General features: G+C 35.1%; 3 protein-coding genes across 4 annotated transcripts; 2 read left to right on the forward strand and 1 right to left on the reverse strand.

Moving 5' to 3' along the window:
* Positions 1-295: 295 nt before the first annotated feature.
* On the reverse strand, positions 296-3,602 carry LOC101209389. The gene is made up of 6 exons (XM_004146470.3): positions 3,025-3,602; positions 2,691-2,853; positions 2,175-2,351; positions 1,980-2,063; positions 1,375-1,456; positions 296-1,133 (listed from the first exon to the last, which is right to left on the reverse strand). The coding sequence occupies exons 1-6, from the start codon at positions 3,366-3,368 to the stop codon at positions 685-687; spliced, it is 1,299 nt and encodes a 432-aa protein (XP_004146518.1). The 5' UTR covers positions 3,369-3,602; the 3' UTR covers positions 296-684.
* Positions 3,603-6,056: 2,454 nt separating this feature from the next.
* On the forward strand, positions 6,057-10,185 carry LOC101209634 (hypothetical protein). 2 transcript variants are annotated; one of them, XM_004146471.3, is made up of 8 exons: positions 6,057-6,246; positions 6,848-7,166; positions 7,255-7,727; positions 8,288-8,429; positions 8,576-8,715; positions 9,482-9,544; positions 9,654-9,722; positions 9,801-10,185. In XM_004146471.3, exons 3-8 carry the CDS (start codon positions 7,536-7,538, stop codon positions 9,864-9,866), a joined length of 672 nt encoding a protein of 223 aa, XP_004146519.1. In that variant the 5' UTR covers positions 6,057-6,246; positions 6,848-7,166; positions 7,255-7,535; the 3' UTR covers positions 9,867-10,185. The 2 variants fall into 2 exon arrangements, with proteins under 2 accessions (XP_004146519.1, XP_011653177.1); XM_011654875.2 differs by having other exon boundaries at positions 6,066-6,321.
* Positions 10,186-12,295: 2,110 nt separating this feature from the next.
* LOC101219426 (AT-rich interactive domain-containing protein 2) lies at positions 12,296-17,729 on the forward strand. The gene is made up of 2 exons (XM_004146512.3): positions 12,296-13,682; positions 16,327-17,729. The coding sequence occupies exons 1-2, from the start codon at positions 12,654-12,656 to the stop codon at positions 17,215-17,217; spliced, it is 1,920 nt and encodes a 639-aa protein (XP_004146560.2). The 5' UTR covers positions 12,296-12,653; the 3' UTR covers positions 17,218-17,729.
* The last annotated feature ends 604 nt before the right edge of the window (positions 17,730-18,333 follow it).

Raw genomic sequence — 18,333 nt, forward strand, 5'->3', positions numbered from 1 at the left:
TTACAATTTTTTAAGAAAAAATCACTTTGATCATAATTCATTAAAAAAGAAAAAAAATGTGAACTCATACCAAACTTGTGATCAAATTGCTTTTAAATAAAAGTAACCAAACACACAAGTTCATAATTAAACTACTTTTGTAAAATAAATAAATAATATTTGAAGAACAGATATTTTGTTAAGAAAGGTTGAAATTGAGAAGTATGGCAAACTCATCCTTCTTAACATTTCAAGCTATAACGTTTAAAAAAAAATAGATCTTTTTTATTTAACTATTTAAAATAAACTTTGAATGTATTCCAAAAACTATTTTGATTGGTTGCTAAACACGAACACGAACTCAGATGGGATATTACAGTGATGTTTTTGGTGGGTGGGACCCACCAACTCCTAGAAAAACTGATATCCACATTTATGCCATTATCATCTTCTCTCAGGGATGATGCACAAAGTTAAAAGCCTACACATTCTGGTTGCTGCTTAAACACATTTCATTTCTACGCCCCGATAAACTCGAGTTTTGTTCCCGTCCACCTAGGTGGTATTGACATTCTATTCTCTTTCTATCCGGGAAAAACACGAATGAAAAGTATAAACAAAAAACTAATGCAAATAAGCAGATGTTATTATGTATAGGCAATGAGACCAGGGAAAAAATAAAAACTTGAGCCTGCCAGCATCAGTTCACAATCTCCTCCCAATCTTGGCGAACTGTCTCCCAATCCCAAATATGACTGCCTTCGTTAATAGTCCACGGTCAATAGTGCAAGCTAGAGCAATCGCTCCACCAACCACAAGCAGTTTGGGAATGTTCTTCCCAACTGGTTTTTCAGATGACTTTGAACTACTTTGATCCTCCAATGAATCATTATGAGAGCTGTTTTCTAGAGATCTCAAGTAGTCTACATTAACCTTAGTGTTGATCTGAGCCATGAAGGCGCAATGTGGTATGTCAGAACTCGATGCTCTCTCTTTTTGGTATGCTCGTAGCCCGGGATCAATCTTTTTGACAGTTCCCCACATTCCCTGCCGTACTCCGAGTTTAGCGATTTCCCATGGAATGCCCATATCTTCATAGTGAAACAGTATAACCTCGCATGCTGTTAGCTGTCCATCCCCCTTTTTTGATTCAACTGCTCAGATATCCAATCAGAGAGGGGAAAAGGAACTCATTCTTAAGTCACATCTAGGAATGAGGAACTAATTTTCAAGTAGAAAAGAGAAATGGAATAGAATAGAGAAAAGGCTTCTGTAAAATTTACGAGGCGTTCACATTTTCTTCAGCTTTGAAAACGACTACTTTGTAACACCACAATAGGACATCATGTGGTAATGTAACACTATAAGTGAAATAATAATGAAGAATATAGTTACCTGCACGAATGCACCAGCTCGAATAGTACAAATCAACCCGTCTTGGTTTGTTGCGTCTTGGTACCGAGGAACAAGGTACACTCTAAACAAACATAAAAATATCACTGATTTATTGCCAGAAAATTAATTAGGAAAACAAATAGGAGAACAACAGACATTAGAGTACTTCTACAAAGAAAATCCAGAGACCTGTTCATGAGGGCTAGCATGTATTCAATAGGAATCACACCAAGTTAAAAGGAACAATGACTAACTAAAATTTCTCAGCATCACATAAACCCATAAACTAATGAACTCGGATTGAATGAAACCTGATTATAATATCAACACAAACACACCCTTTTTGGCTAAACACAAAGATTGTAATTCCATTAATCACAGAGATAACGATTCTATTCGAAAACTCTTCAGACTACTTGGGGTGGAGGGCACACGGAAGAGCTAATGTAAGAACCAAACATAGCACGACCAAGACAATACGAGGTTAATCACAAAAAGATAGTAAAATTCAAAGAGGAAATAAATAGAAGAATAATAAGGGGAAAAAAACCATGGGAATAAGCACAAGGTATCATGCCAGGGGGAGGTATGATTACTAGTTATACCTTAGTGACACAGTAATAAGACCGTCCTGCTTCCCAAATTCGTCGCCCAATTATATACTCTCTGTCACTACAGAAGAAAGGAAACTGAAGCAGCAAAGAAAAGGAAAAGCCCCATAAAACAGTGTCACCACCAAAATAAAAAGGGTAATAAAGAATTCATAACACAAATAGTAAAAAAAAAAACAACTGCCTCACCTTGCGCACCCAATGAACTACCATAGTTCCTGTTGTTGGGCACTCTGCCAAAGTTGTAGCAGATATAAGCATGTCGTCCCATTTTGACCGAAAATCATCATCCCAAAAGAAATCCCTGACAATCTCCGGTGTTGCATTTTCATATACTGTTCTACTTCTATATTGTGGAGGTCCAGTCTAGTTAAGGCCACAAACCAGAGTGAAATAGTATAATAAGTTACAAAGTGTTACAGGGCGCAAATGGGACAAAAAATAGGACTTGGACAAAATCAAGGCTGATAAAACAATGTAATACAGCCAGACTGCAGCTTCCATTTGGAACCAAATGAATTCAATATGGAAACCATTTTACAAGGATATCATACCTCAATCATTCATAAATGAACGTTAACTGATTGAGTGAAATATATTTACTATAATTCAATTAGTAAACTAAGAAATGCATGTGAATTATGAACAATATTTTACTTCATAACTTATATATCTCCTAAATAAAATCATAGCAAAGGAGGCTACCTCAGGATCTCTTCTCCATGCCTGATAACTCATATTTGAAGTAGAACGATCCATCATTTTAATCCACGCAGGTCCTCCATCTTTTTCTTCAACTAGTTTACATAAATACTCCAAATCATCTTCATTCACAACTCTCAAATTTTCTCCTTCAAGTTCTGTCGAACTGGTGCACAACAGAATCAGATGTTAGAAATGATTATTAACAAAGCATAACCAAATTCTCAACTTCAACCCATCCAGTCCAAATAACTAAACTTAACCAGCTACAATTAACTCTGTTTTCAAGAAATGGATAATAATCAAAACCCACTGTATTATTGCTTAACTAAACAACCTGGAGTCAGAATCAGAACTTGACGGCATGGAAGAAGTTTCCTTCTCATCTTTTCCATCAAAGGAGCTAAGTATACAGCTGGGCATCTGAAAGTTCAAGGAATTGAAGCTCGGAAATGAACCCAACAACGAAAAAGAAGTCGACGACGACTTAGAATCATCCGAAACTGAAGAATCCATCATTTCTCTTCCCAAATTAGCCCATTTCGGTTTCCAAGTCCACCCCACCAAAACTCCAACAATAACCGCAATCCAAAGAGGAGCAATTAAGATCATAAGCTCGCCAAACACATCAACAATTCTGGGTCTCCCCAAAATCTCCGCCAAAATGGAAAGCAAGGCCATTAGAATCAATCAAAAAAGAAAAAAAGAAAAACCCTCAAATTTAATCAAACAGATAGGCGTCGAAGCACATAGATTCAAGGGTTTCAAGAGAGAGAGAGAGAGAGAGAGAAAAAAAGCGGGTTCTACTCCAAATCGATTCCAATGATTACAAGAAGGTGCAAAGAAGTATAAAATAATGGAAGAATTTGAAGATGAACAAATAGATTTAGATATAGTTTGTGAGAGTATAAAGAAGAGATGAAGAAAAAGACAAGAAGTTGAGAATTGGGTGTGGATAAGGATTCGGAGATAGCGGTAGAGAAGGATACCCTTAAGATTGCCGTAGGCCCAAACAATTTTTCATTCATTTTCTTTTTTCTTCATTTTTTCCCAATTTCATATGGTTGCTAAATTAACATTACATTTTGAGGCTATTCTCTCTTCACTTCTAGTATCCACCAAAACTTGTTGCAAGCTGACAATCTGCCCCTATCAATCAACGTACTTCTAAATTTAATGAATTAAATATCTCTTCCCGAGCTAGTTGTGATTCACACAAAGTTGTTGTATTTGATTCAAAACATTTTCATCATCTCTTACAACTTCTCTTCTTTCTTCTACCCTTTTTGTCCTCTTCATAGTTCATTAAAGTCGATGAACGACTAAAGGCATATGTTTGATGAAACGATGATCATGAAACCTTTTCTATAAAGAATGTTCAAGTATAATAAGTTGATATTGGATCGCCAAAATAAGCTTAACTCAGTGATAATTTTAGTATGTCATTATAAGGTTCAATTATTTATCACTTTTACAATTGTTGTACTAAAAACCTCCTTTTGTACTAACATGTTCGAGGCAACTATTTTGAAACAACTCGTTCCAAATTTTAGACATTATATTTGTATGGATGAATATGAGACTATTGAAAGTAAAATTTAAACATCCTCTTCCGTTTAACTCATATGTTTGAGGCTACCATTCATATCCCACTTGTTCCAAGTTTTTTCTTAATTCGAAACAGAACTATGACTTCAATCTTAAAATGAGTTTTCTATTTCATTCATTTGTGGTGAATACAATTCGAAAACCCTCTTATCACATTAATACAATCTTAAAAAATTATCATCATTGAGTTTGGCATCATATATGGTCTCAAGAGTAATCGTATTAGGCTTTGGCAATATGCATATATATGATTGTACGACTCTTTTTAGCAATTCTATGTTGGAAAAGTTCCATGCAGTTTGCTTTTGGTTTCCTCTAAAACGATCTCACATCATTGGAGATAATTGACTTTCTTTTATGATTTTTTTTTATTGTAATTCCATTCAATAAAATTTTAATAATTTAAGCAACCGTTAAACTAAAAGAAGGTCGAACAAAAACAAAAACAACATTCAAGATTACTTGGAAGCATGGACAAGGAAAGACAATTTTTTTTTCAAACCATGTCAAGTGCTACTATTTTCATGCAAAGGGCCAACAAGTGCACAAATAGGAATTCAAATAACATGCAACGTTTTAATCACTATCCCTTTTGTTTTAACCACAAATGTCCTTCTCCACTAGTTAACCTAAATTATTATAATCAACAAAACACTAACATAATCTTAAATGTTATTGAAATTTGAGTTCACTCCCATCTTCATAAAAATTGATTTCATCATCAGTAAAACATAGTTATCTCACGAACTTTACCTTGTGACTATAGAAATTAAATTCTTTTGTGCAAATGACATTAACCATATTTGCTCACACTTTCTAGTAAACAACTATTTGAATAACCTCTTTATTTGAATAATCCAGAAGGTCCCAATATAGGTTGATCAACTTTTTGAAATGAGTTAGGACATACTCTCTTTCCCAAATTTCAAATTATCTCGTTTCTTCTTTCACTTTTACCTTTTATCTAGTTTGATTAAAAATACAACTTTATGTCACAAAAATATAAAGGAAAATTGTAATTGATGGCCATTTGAGGAATAGTAATTAAAGATATAGCAACATTTTAAATAAAAAATTGCAAATATAGCAAAACTATCGTTGATAGACTTGTATCACTGATAGACTCGTATGATCTATCTGTGATAGACCAATTTTTACAACATGATCCGTTTGATAGAATTTGACAAATTTTATTATATTTGTAATTTTTAAAAAATATTGTTATATACTCAATTATTTTAAATTTAATGGCTAAATTTGCAACTATCCCAAATATAAAGGGTACCATACATTTACCCATACTAGGTTGATGGAGTGTTCACAACATTATGGAAACTAAATTAAATATATTAAAAAATGGTAAAATTAAAAAAGGAAAAAGTAAAAAAAAACCTACACATATCCTTATGCGACTTGTAATATTGATATTATCATCAATATTCTAAATATAAGTTTTGGTTCATGAAATAGAAAGCAAATGAGTGAATTTGGAGTGTAATAAAAGTTTAAAATTGCATAAACTATGATTAAAATTAAATTTAAGCATATGACAAAATTGAAACTATAGAGAAAGAATATGAAGAATATTCTGTAGGTTGATCATCGGCTAAAGCTGGAGCTCCAATCCCGGCTTAAATCAAGCCATGACCGGCTATAGCAAGTGAAGCCGGTTTTTCCAAAAGCGTGGCCGTACGGCACATGGCAGGCTGGCAGGTCGCTTCCTTGGCAGTTAGCAAGCATTTAGTGTGTGCATTTCTCCTACCTTCCGCTCTCTCACTTCTCACTCTTTTCCATTTTGCTCATTTCAATGCTCTTCCCCTGTTTCCTTTTTCCCATTCATCACTCTTTTCTCTTTATTTCTTCTGAATTCCCACCTCTTTCTTCCCTTCTCAATCATCTCTGTTTCTCCTTTTCCTCTTCTTCCAACCCCTCCATTCCTCTTTCTTTCAAGGTAATCACAAATCACTATGCATTCATTGCTTTACTCTAATGTCCCTTCTCTGCTTTTTTAATGGGGTTTCTCATGGTTAGTGATCTTAACTCTCCCACTAATTGTGATTTTGTTACTTTCTTTTCTTGGGTTTTATCTTTTATCATTGTTTGTTCTAAGTGTACCCAATTTGGATGTGGTTTTTCTTTTTCAAATGGGTATTTCTTCTTTACCTTATTTGATCCAATTGCAATATTGGGTTTTCTTTTTGTGTTTCATAAGAGATTTTTTCTGCTGTAGAGTTCGTCTTTAGATTACTTTCTTGACTTATTGTTTTAGGAAGATGTTGAGAAAATGCGGGTGGGAGTGTAAGTAATGGTTTTTGAGCTTTTATTGTTTAATTTTGGAATTGGGGATTGGAGACTTTATTCGAATTTGTGCCGAGGTTGTTGAATGATTTTCTTTTTCTTTTACGTTTTTAGGTAATGAATTGAACTCTGGGTTCTGTTTTCTCTCCTCTAAGTTTAGGAATTCATAATCTAATCGACCTTCTAACCCTTTCCATTCTTAGCTTTTTCTTTTTGAGATATTTTATTAATTCTCTTTTATTTCATTCGTGAAGGGAATGTAAGCTGTTGGAAGTTGGCACGCATATTTGCAATTCCATAGAAAATTCCCCTGTTTGGCTTTTGGGTTGTTGGGAACACGTACGGTCTATTTGCTTCAAATTGATTTTTGGCTTTTGGGGATCAATGCTGCGGAAATGATGCCATTGTGTCACTTCTACTCAAGAGCCTATTTATGAGCTCCGATCTTATCCTGTCTTGGTGTGATTCATTTATTATCAGTACAATGTGCCCGTGAAGTAGAGATATATTTACTTCGCTTCTTCAAAGATGATGGCATTTATTGTTTCCTGATCTTGTTTGTGTAGAACACAGGTACCTATCGACTTTAATCCCTCTTCTAAAACAATTGAAAGCACATTTCCCCATTTCCTGATACTGTTCAGCTTTTGTCTTTTACTAGATACAATATACTGCTTGACATTTACTGGAGTTCGACATCTGTGAAGTTAGATTCCACTGAGGCAAGCAAAATTTATAACGTCTTACTGATCAGCGAAAGAGGGCTGTTGGTTATTATAGCTCAAGTTGAGCTTGAATTCTTGCACTATATGGACCACAAGGCTTCAGAGTATTTGGCTGCAATGTTGAAGTCTTTTGTGCTAGTTCCTTGTTTTGGTTAGGGTCGATTTAATTTTTAACTTTCGTCATCACTACCTGAAGGAAAGAAAGGAAAGAAGAAAAATGGTGGAGCCAGAGTTTTGTGCTTCCAATATACAATCTCCTTTCCGTGAGGAGAGTGGGGATGAAGAGCTTTCAGTTCTTCCCAGGCACACTAAGGTTATTGTCACTGGAAATAATAGAACAAAGTCTGTTTTATTGGGATTGCAAGGGGTGGTTAAGAAAGCTGTTGGCCTTGGAGGCTGGCATTGGCTGGTATTTCTCATTTTCATTGTCTTTTCCCTTTGTCGTGTGTTATTTACACTGTGTACTATGAATTTTTCTGTCTCCATTTGTTTGCTTACTTGTTGTGAAAGTTACTTCAAAAGTCATAACAATGGATCAACTATGACTTTAGCAATGCTATTTTCTTTCTTTTTTAGCTTATAGTTTTTAAGCTAGAAGCCTGTGACCGGAAGGAATTCATGCACAACGTAGGCTTTATTTCATAATTATTTCGTTTTTAGTCTTCTGCTTTTTGAAGATTATGCTTGTGTTAATACCTTACAATTTTGAAACTTTAGAAGACTTTTTAAAACAATAACTAAAATTTTCAGATATGTTGTAAATCAATGGCTACTTTCCTTCGAGTGGCATTTTTGTAGTGTTCATGATGACTATCTGTGGACTAGGGCTATTTCATTTTATCTGTGTGAATTTTGATTAAATGCTTAGGAGATGGTTAACCGTTTGCTTGAAATTTCTTAGCACTATGCTAAAAGTCAGATTTTGCTTACAAAGGAGTGTTGTTTTGCTAAGCTCGAATTTTCATTTAGGTTTTGAAAAATGGGGTTGAAGTGAAGCTACAAAGGAATGCATTGAGTGTGCTGGAACATCCCACAGGAAATGAAAATGATGAACATGATTTGGACAACTCAAGTTGTAGCTCTGACATCGGAGAGAAGGACAATGATTTCTGTAAGTCATTGAAATTTTGAAATTTTGAAATTTTGGAAATGATGGGAATGGGCCTCCATGTTCCAAAATCCTTCCATTTCCTTTCTAAAGTAGATTTTATTTTACATTATGGAGAAAAACTTAATAGTGTCACCATTCATGGGCAGCTAGCAGCGTTGTTTTCCACAAACTCAGCAAACCAAAAGTGAGGCAGATTAAGCCATGGGCTCCATCTTCATCAGCAAAGTCAACTAGTCGGGGCAGCTATGGAGAAATTCAATCTATTCACATGCCAAAGTCAGGGACGGTGAGATACTTTGAAACCAACCTTTGATTTGTGTGTGTGCGCACGCACACTTTCTCTTCTTCCTTTTGGTATCATGAGTGTCCCCGGCCAAGATTTGGCTGTGGAAGGTTAGGATTTTAACATCTGATTAGCATCAAGACGTGTTTGAAGGTGATTTTAGAATAGTTTAAATCACTCTTGTAATTCTCAAAATCACTTGTAAAAACAGTTAATTTTTTTTTTTTATATAGAATTAATTATCAAACTAACTTTGACCAATTAAAATTGTATTTTGGAGTGATTTTGGGTATGACAAAAGTAACTTTAACTATTTTAAAATCATCCCAAACATGCATTTAGATTTAGGCATATCCCAAGCCACTGTTCCCTTCCAACTAGTCGCATTAGAAATTCTATAGTCACGGACAAAAGGTTACGTTTTAAATTTTCACACATAATCCTTCAACCCCAAAAAAGAAAACCTTAAATTCTTCAACTTGTTTGTATTGTTTTTATAATTTTAGACAAAAAAAGGGGGGGTCAACTGCTTCATGTCTTCCTTCTTCCATCTACACTGCCCATATCTGATATTACCAACTCTCCTTTTGTTTTCTTACTTCAGTAAGTGTGGTGGGATGTTCAAACTTCTGACCACTACATCGGGAGCATATGCTTTAACTATATACTTAGATTGACTTGAATGGATTGTGATTTTGGGCACATAATGTAGATTTTCTTGAATGTTGGGTGACTAACCAGTGACAAAATTATTTGTTTGAGCATACAGCGGGTCAGACTGGGGAAACTAGGAACAGAGTCTTTGTGGAGATATATCAAGCACTTCAATCTAGTGGGTCTCACTGCAATTCTTTCAACTTTATGCTTCTCTTTTTTCTGCATAATTGGCTATATTGACTCAATACAATGGTTTTTTTTCCTTTCAAATTTGTAACTTCCAGGTGAATAGCATTTCAAATACTTCAAGGGACCAAATCCTTCAAGTTGTACAACGACATTTTGCATTACAGGTTTTTTTCCTCTCTCTCTCTCTTTGTTTTCATTAGAAGTTATGAACTATTTGTTTGTGTTTGTTTTGTATGATACAGACGAGTTTGAACGAGGCATCAGTGATGACTGAATTCATTCGAGCCGTTAAGAAACGAAGAGAGTGAGGGGGGGAGTGACTGATGATATTGAAAATTGATTCACGTAAATGTATGTTTGTATAGCGATTAATGATTATGCATGTTAACTATATAGTCTACAAACTATGTAAAACTTCTAACTCTCTAACATTGAGTTGATAACGTCCTAGACTCATACTATACTTCTTTTTGCTTCTCTTCCAAGCACGGGTGCATTTAGTATGGGTTTAGGAAAATTGGAGCTTCTCTCAACTTTATGTTTTTATATTATATGTATAAAGAAACTAATATAGTATTAATTTTAGTTGGCTAAGTGGTAAATGCATGCTCCCACTTTTCTTGAGTACCAGGTTTAAATAACCTATCTCATGCTTTTAATTTTCAGTTGTTCCTTTCTTCCATCATCCGTGACATTTTTTCATTACTTTTTGGTGTACTGATTACAAGTTTAAGAAATCTAACAAATTCTTATAACTTCCATTTGTTATAAATTGTAAAAGCAACTTTATAAAGAATATTCATGGTTCTATATCTGGACTCATGTAGACAAAGTCTATACTTCAAGTTCCATACTCTTGTTGAATCGGAAAAAGTTCACATACTCATAATAAAAAAATACAAAAGATGACGCGATTAATCGGTTTCACCCACGCATAATTATATATCTAAATGATCATGATACACGATGTTTATCATTCGATAGTATAGGAAATGATACACGATTGTGTAGGTGGTATCAACACTGGTCACTGACACGTGTGTAATTCTTCTTTTGAATGATCATGATATGTGATCATGTATCACTACACGATCGTGTAGTTCATGATAAACGATAATTTTGAAGAAGTCCTAGTAAACGATTGTGTGTAGTTTATGATACATGATCATGTGTACTTCGTGATACACGATCAAGTAGTTAATGATAAATGGTGGTTTTGAAAAGCCCTAGTAAACAATCGTGTAGATCATGCTACACAATCGTGTAGTTCATGATAAACAATGGTTTTGAAAAGCCCTTTGGTAAACAATCACGTAGTTCATCTTTGTCCATAACACATTAAAAAGGAATATTGTACACGAAAAGACTGCATCACCTAATCATTTGAATCTTTGTTTCGTAGTCTATAAATTATTTGTCTTTTGGTCCTCGTTGAATCGTAACAACTTACTAAAATTTTGACTCTCTATTACTTAGTATATGGATAAAACTATGTCGAATCCTTTCTTAAACATAACCTAGAATTGGATCCTCATTTTCTAAATAAACCCAAACACATATCAATTAATGAATGGGGAGTGATATTATAAACTAGGGGTGTTCACGATTCAGTTTGGTTCTATTTCAATCTAAAACCGCACCGAACCGCAAAATGTAAAAAGATCTTATACTAAACCGAATCGAATTGCACATTTGTGTTAAACCAAATCAAAACCGAACTGCATATGCGGTTCAGTTTAAATCCTAGAGAATCTTAGGCCATCAAAGCATTGAATTCGATAAAATTTGCTTTTCTATTTAAATTTTCGAACAATCTCGGACTAGCAAAGCACTTAGTTCTATAAAATTTCCCTTTTTATTTTAGATATCAGTGGATCTCGGGTCAACATATTTAACCGAGTTTTAGAAACAAAATCTTTATGAACATTTCTTTAAATTTATTTAATTTTTATATTTTAAAATGAAGCAGTTCAGTTCGGTTTTAGAATCGATTTTAAAAATTTAAACCGAACCGCTTAAGAAGAGGTTTCAACATAACACAAACGACACCGAACTGCATGCAATCGGTTTGGTTCGATTCAGTTCGATTTTCAAATATTTTATGAACCCCTGTTATAAACTACAAACTCACATTCTTTTTTTACAAATAGGGAAGTTTTGTGTATTATTCAGTGGGAGGATGGAAAGGAAGAAGAAAAAAAATGAGGGTCGTGCAAAATTCAAAAGTGCAAGGGCAAACCTGAAATATATTTTTTAAAAATGGTATGTTTTATTGAATTTTTATTTTGTTATATAGGCCGTAAATGTTTTGAGATTTTGTTACATTTATGTAAATTAACCTAATTTATAATTAGACTTATTACTAGAATATTAGTGCTTATTGTTAACATTAATAGACATTGATAAAAGTCTATCGATGTGTAACATTGATAGTCCTTATGATTTGACAACTTTATAAATAGTCGTACAAAGAGACTATTTTCTATGGTTTTATCAAATCGGAATGAGTAAAGTCTAGTTAGAGATTAAATATCTTTTTAAAATGATAGAGATCAAATTTGTAATTTAAACTAAAAAATTATATAACTATTAGTTTGTATTATAAATAATTTATAATACATTACAAAATAATAAATATTATATTAAAAATATTATAAAACAGTTTTACGAATTTAAAAAAAATGTGCTAGTTTTATAAACTAAAAACTATTTTTGCAAATATGGAAGGTTGATGTGTTTTTCCCTACTTGGTTTTCGTTTTGTTGAGCTGCCCCCCACTTCCACCATTTTTAAACTCATCAAAGTTGCATCCTTCTCCATTTGACCGTCCCAATTTACTCACCCTTTCTCTCTTGATTCCATCTTCCATCTTCAACCTTACAATCTGCGTCTTCATAACATGTTGGAGTCCCAGATTCCCAAAATGAGGTAGACCCTTTTGAGTTTTCTTTGCAAAGGGTTTTATCTATTATTTGCCCTAATCTTGTTGGTTTATTTGTTTCATATGTATCTTTAACGAGAAAAGAAAACAACAATACGAACCCCTGTACTGCGATTTTTTTTTCTTTTTTATTTTAAAGTGAGGGTTTGAGTTCATGGGGAGATGGCCTATTTCATCCAATGATTCCATTCTAGATTGCAACAAAGATGTTGATCCTAATCCCAGTTATGGCTATTGCATTGCCCCGGATTGTTTGGTAGAAGGAAGTTGTGCTAATGTTGATCATGATGATTGCAAAGCCACGATTAGATGCTATTTTGAAAAAGTTCTTTGGGTTTTTCTAAAGGAAACGTGTCGTAGAGGATTTATTAGACCAGTGCCGGCGTTACTAGGTGAAGGGGAATCTTTGGATTTGTTTGAACTGTTCATGGTTGTTAGAGATAAAGGAGGTTATCAAGTGGTTTCAGAAAAGGAACTATGGTCTTCAGTTGTTGTGGAATTAGGTTTGGATCTTGGGCTTTCGGCTTCAGTGAAATTGATTTATTTCAAGTACTTAAGTGACCTTGAGAAATGGCTTATGGTGAGACGTGGAGGCACAAAATTGGAAAATGGGAACTCCGATTGTTATTACTACAGGAAAAACTTTCCATGTTTGGCAGAACTGGAGGCAAAGATTAAGGATATATTATATGGTGTGCTGAGACAAAAGAGCATATATGATGAACGATCTGGATTCAAATCCAACAAACCAAATGGGAACGTTAATGTTGCTGAAACTGCAGCAGAGAAGGAAATAAAATCCCCTAAAATAGAGAAGAAAGAACATGATCTTCACGAGGATGTCACACCAATTCAACAAAATTGTACTGAGACACCTCGGGACAATGGCAAAACCAATCAAATCCATGTTATTGGAGATTGTAGAAGTTCGGATGCTGTTAATGTTGAAACTGAAACAGACTCTCATGGGAGCTCTCGAGAATCTTTATTTCGAATGCTGAAGTGGGTGAGAAAGACTGCAAAGCATCCTGCAAATCCATCAAATGGTACAGTACCGGGGTCATCCAAGTGGAAAGCGTATGCTAGCGAGGATGCATTATGGCTTCAAGTTATCAAGGCAAAGGATGCTCTTTTAAATAGGAAGGATGTTGACAAAACCGCTGAGAAACGTCTGTTAATACAGGTAGATTTCACTCACTTATTCTGCTTGTCAGCCAGCACTCTCTCTCCCTCCCTCTTCTATCTTCCTCTTATTGCTTGACCGTTAGACATATACACATGGATTCTTGCTTTGGACTGCTATTATGTACAAAAACTGACCTCTGCAGGCAATACGATCTTTGGCTTTCTTTTTCAGGATAAATGTCTCCTGATTATAATCAACGCCCTTTTCATTCTTATGTAGAATGGAAAAAGTTACCTCCTGCTATTAAAACCTCAGATCTCTATCATCATAAGCAAGCAGCATACAACTTCTAAGTCACCCTATCTTGTGTCCTACGCGATAACACGATGGACACAGTGAGGCAAACATAAATCTTTGTCATTGACGATGGGTCTACTAGCATAGTTTTTTTTTTTTTTTTTTATCACGGATACTTCAATGACAATAGTGCAAGGTTGTTCCTGGTTTATGGGTTCTGATGTTCTGTTTCGCTTCACCTCTTAACTCACTATTAGGAGTTCACATCTCTCAGTTTTCAAGCAAGTGTGCCTGTAAAGAAAGAGTTCTCTCCACCGCCAAAAGAATCTGTATATATTTATTATATTTCTTTTGGGGGGTCTTAGTGTTTTCCAAATGGAAGTTGTTATTCATAAGTTATAAAGTCGAGTGTCAAGTTGTGCATGTTGCCTATGCTTTCGGTGGGGGGAGCTCCAAGGCTGCTCATAGGTTTTCATACTTATAGGAAGGATGAGTTCTTCAAAGAATAAGTTTAGTGTAAATGTATCTGGAATTCTAGGACTAGGAAATTGAAAGTAGATTTTACATAGATTCGCAGAGATCAGAAAGATTGAAAGGGCGAGAGTTTAATCTAAGAATTCTGATGATTGAATATGACTTAAGTGATAGTTGGAGGAGCTGCGTATTAGTGAGAGCTCTTACTTGGAGAAAAATTCCAAAGTCTAGGGGTTTAGGAGGGCGAGGTTAATACTAATAGCACCTAGGAGGAATAGCAACCTAATGATTGTGAATAAGGCTGCTTTCACTAAGGAGGAGGATATGTAAAGTGGGATTATTGGTATATTTATAATAACAAGGGCTGTCTCAATCTTCTGATTTCTTTTTCATGGACCAAGATTTTTGTTGTGGGGGGGAGGGGATACTCTTATATGTATAGCAACTACATTTACCTTCTGCCTGTAGGATCCTAGGATTAATGGCTGTGATTGTGATTAGTAGGATGGGGATCTTTCTCACAGCCTCTGATATTTGTCTTCCTTCATGCAACTTTGTTTCCAGATATCAAGGGTTGTTAGACAGAGGACTTAGCTCTCCTTTTCCTTCTTTTTCCTGCTGATGCTCTTGATCATCTATAGAAAGGGTTGAGAGGACTTGTCTATTATTTTTAGATGAGTGGAGGCTTGATTTCAAACTCATCTGCCATACATTTGATTGTCCATGTTCTTATAGGAAGAGATTCACCAAGTGAAGAAAGCCTTTCTGGGAGGAGGAGTCTTGCCCTTACCCAATTGATGTTTTCTTAATGCCCTTTTTTCACACACACACACACACATTTAGAGCCTCTCTTGCTTCTCATTGTGGAGGACAAATTGTGTTATGAGGAATCTATTGTAGTAATGGATGAAGATTGTTTTGATTCTCACCTGGTTTGTTGGATTTGGGTGGTGTGCCTTTTTGCTTTAGTTGTTTTAGGTATCAGAAACTTGGATGCTAAGAACATTGTTTTGCTGGATAAGTGGGTTTTAGAGATTCTAAACGGAGGTTGCTTTGCGTTTGGTGTAAAATTGTTACGGGCAAGAGCGGTCTTTAGGTTAATGGCTGATCCTTCATTCTTGTTAGGTAGTACACACCATAGTCCTTGAAAGTTCATTTTCTTGGGCTTTTGTTCTCGTTGTCCATGGACAATGGAGAGTATGTCCTTTAGGAGTAGAGGTGATCTAGTAGGTAGGAACCCTCAATTTATTGGAACAAATCATTTTAGTGATATAATAAAATATATGTACATATAGGGACAAAAGGAGAGAAAAGCCTCAACCCACCACTGAGGAGGTCACAAGAAAGTTCCATCCTTAGGCAAACTAAAAAATGTTGAATAAAAATCAATGTAGTGAAGTTTCCACACGTGTACACATGTATGATACTAGGTAGAAATATCATTGTTTTGCATCGGGCTTTTCATGTATCTTTTGTTTTTCTTTTGAAAATTTGGGGAACATTGTGAGCTTGTTTTTACATATATATGACAGAAATGTTCTAACGCTTGGGCACGACAAATAAACTTGGAGAAATATGTTCAACTTGTTTGTTAGACTAGTTCTTTTTTGCAGCCATGTCTCTATTAATTTGGTTTTCGTACATTCTTTGTTTGTTATGACATATATAAGTTTATGAACCATGTTCATACAATTTTAATTATATCTCTAAATCTTTTTATCCATATTACTTCGTTCCAAAATTGCCAAGGTGGCTGTTGTAGTGTTGTATTTATGTTGAGTGTAGGTGGTATATATGCTTGCTCCTTAGGATGGCAAGCATAACTTTTAGTTACGAAGAAAGAAGCTTATCTATCAATGGTTTCTTTGTTTAAACAGAATTAAATGAACTACTAAGTTTGAGGAAAAAAGATTTTGGTTTAAACTTGCAGAAGAAAGTAAGGATGCATCCATGCATTTATGAGGATAATATTGATGATAACCATCACCTCTCTACAGAAAGGATCTGTTGCAGCAGAAGATCTAATGCTTTGTCCAAATCTGAATCGGTCGCATGTAATAATTCATGTCCACCCGTCCAAAGTAATCAGATTGGCAGTCTAACAACAGAAATTGGGAAGGGACTCAAGAATCAAGCACTCTTGAATGGTGATTTAGCATCTGAAATGGAAGACAATCAGGCAAATGAAGATTCTGTCGAGAAGCCTGTTCCTGTAGGTGCTTCATTTCAAGCAGTATTACCTGAATGGACTGGTAATATTTCCGATAGCGACTCTAAATGGTTAGGGACACGGTCGTGGCCTTCTCAACACGAAAATAACAAGTCTGTAAGCGATAGAAATCCCATCAGCAGAGGGAGACTGGATCCTTGTAGTTGCCAATTTCCAGGTTCGGTTGAATGTTATAGATTTCATATTGCAGAAGCAAGGATGAGATTAAAGCTCGAACTTGGTTTGACATTCTATGATTGGAGATTTCATCAAATGGGGGAGGAAATATCTCTGCAGTGGACTGCTGAAGAGGAAAATAGATTTAAAGAGTTGGCAATATCCAGTTTTAATAATCAAAATCAGTGCTTTTGGAACCATTCCTTGAAGTGGTTCCCAATGAAATCAAGGAAAAACTTGATAAGCTACTACTTCAACGTGTTTCTTTTACGGCAGAGAAGCTATCAGAATCGTGTTACTCCAAATGACATTGATAGCGATGGTGAAGATGTAGAGTTTGGTTGCATCAGTGGTGATTTTGGGGCTAAGGCAATGGAAGTTTTAGGCTCAAAATTTGTAGAATGTTCTGAAAATAAACAGTTCATAGGTATTTGAAGGCAACCGGCAGTTTGAAGGAAAGGAGAAAAGAGAAGAATAAGTGTTAAACTCGAACCAATGCCTGCATGAGCGTAATTTTTCTCAACATTCTGCTGTAGAATGTGAAGTCATCCAAAAAAGAGGGGAAATAAACCCAATTTTGAAGAGATGTTTTTAGCTACACAAACACCATTTTTGTTTTGGGGGGGGGGGGGGGGGGGGGATCTGTATTTTATCCGCTGATGAGAAGAAATATGATAACCAGAGAGAGTGATCGGTAGACTTGTTTGTTTTGAATTTGTGTATGTGTTGGGAACTCAATCTCTTTGTTTTGCATTTGGAGACTGTTGTAATCATTTTGAAGAGGTTCCAGGGGAATTTTACCGATGATTAAAAGGTCGAGGTCGACTTGAGCACGAGAAAGACTCAACAGATTGTCTTCAACCAAAAAAGTTTATGTTTTGAAACTCAGACACACACATGTACTAAAAATAAAGCTAACATAAAACTAATTATTGATTATTAACGAACAAAAATTTATTTTTACTCTTTTCCTCCCTTCCCTCTCTTTTCCCTTTTCTCTGTTCTTTCTTCTACTCCCATTGTGGCCACTTCTTGCTGCCTTCAAGTTTCTTCTTTTTCCCCCTTCCTCTTCTTTCTCCCTTTCCCACGCCACCTTCTCCCCCTTCTTTTGCTCTCTCGTTGTCCATCCACCTATTTGATCCATTATTTGATCCATGTGACCTACGATGCTGCAAACCCTAATAAACCTCGATATTCTTTGACCATACAAGAGGTTGATGTCAAAAAAATTGGTGTTAAGTGCAAGTGGACGTAGCAAGTTATAATATAGTAAAATGGTCTAGAGACCAAGTATCATCTTCTGAGATTAAATGCTTGGATTAAATTTAACTATTCTTTTCTGAGATTAAATGCTTGGATTAAATTTAACTATTCTAGAATCATGTTGATTTTCTCTATGGGATGAAAACTGAAGGACTGATTTGATTTTTAACTTCATTTAAGTCCTGTCAATATTTATATGAATGAAATGTTGTGTTAATGTTATATACTTAATTCTAGAAACTATGATTTGGATTATTATTTTTCCATAGCATTTTGTGCTATTGCTAA

This window comes from Cucumis sativus, chromosome 4, assembly GCF_000004075.3.
Source record: "Cucumis sativus cultivar 9930 chromosome 4, Cucumber_9930_V3, whole genome shotgun sequence".
Taxonomy (NCBI): domain Eukaryota; kingdom Viridiplantae; phylum Streptophyta; class Magnoliopsida; order Cucurbitales; family Cucurbitaceae; genus Cucumis; species Cucumis sativus.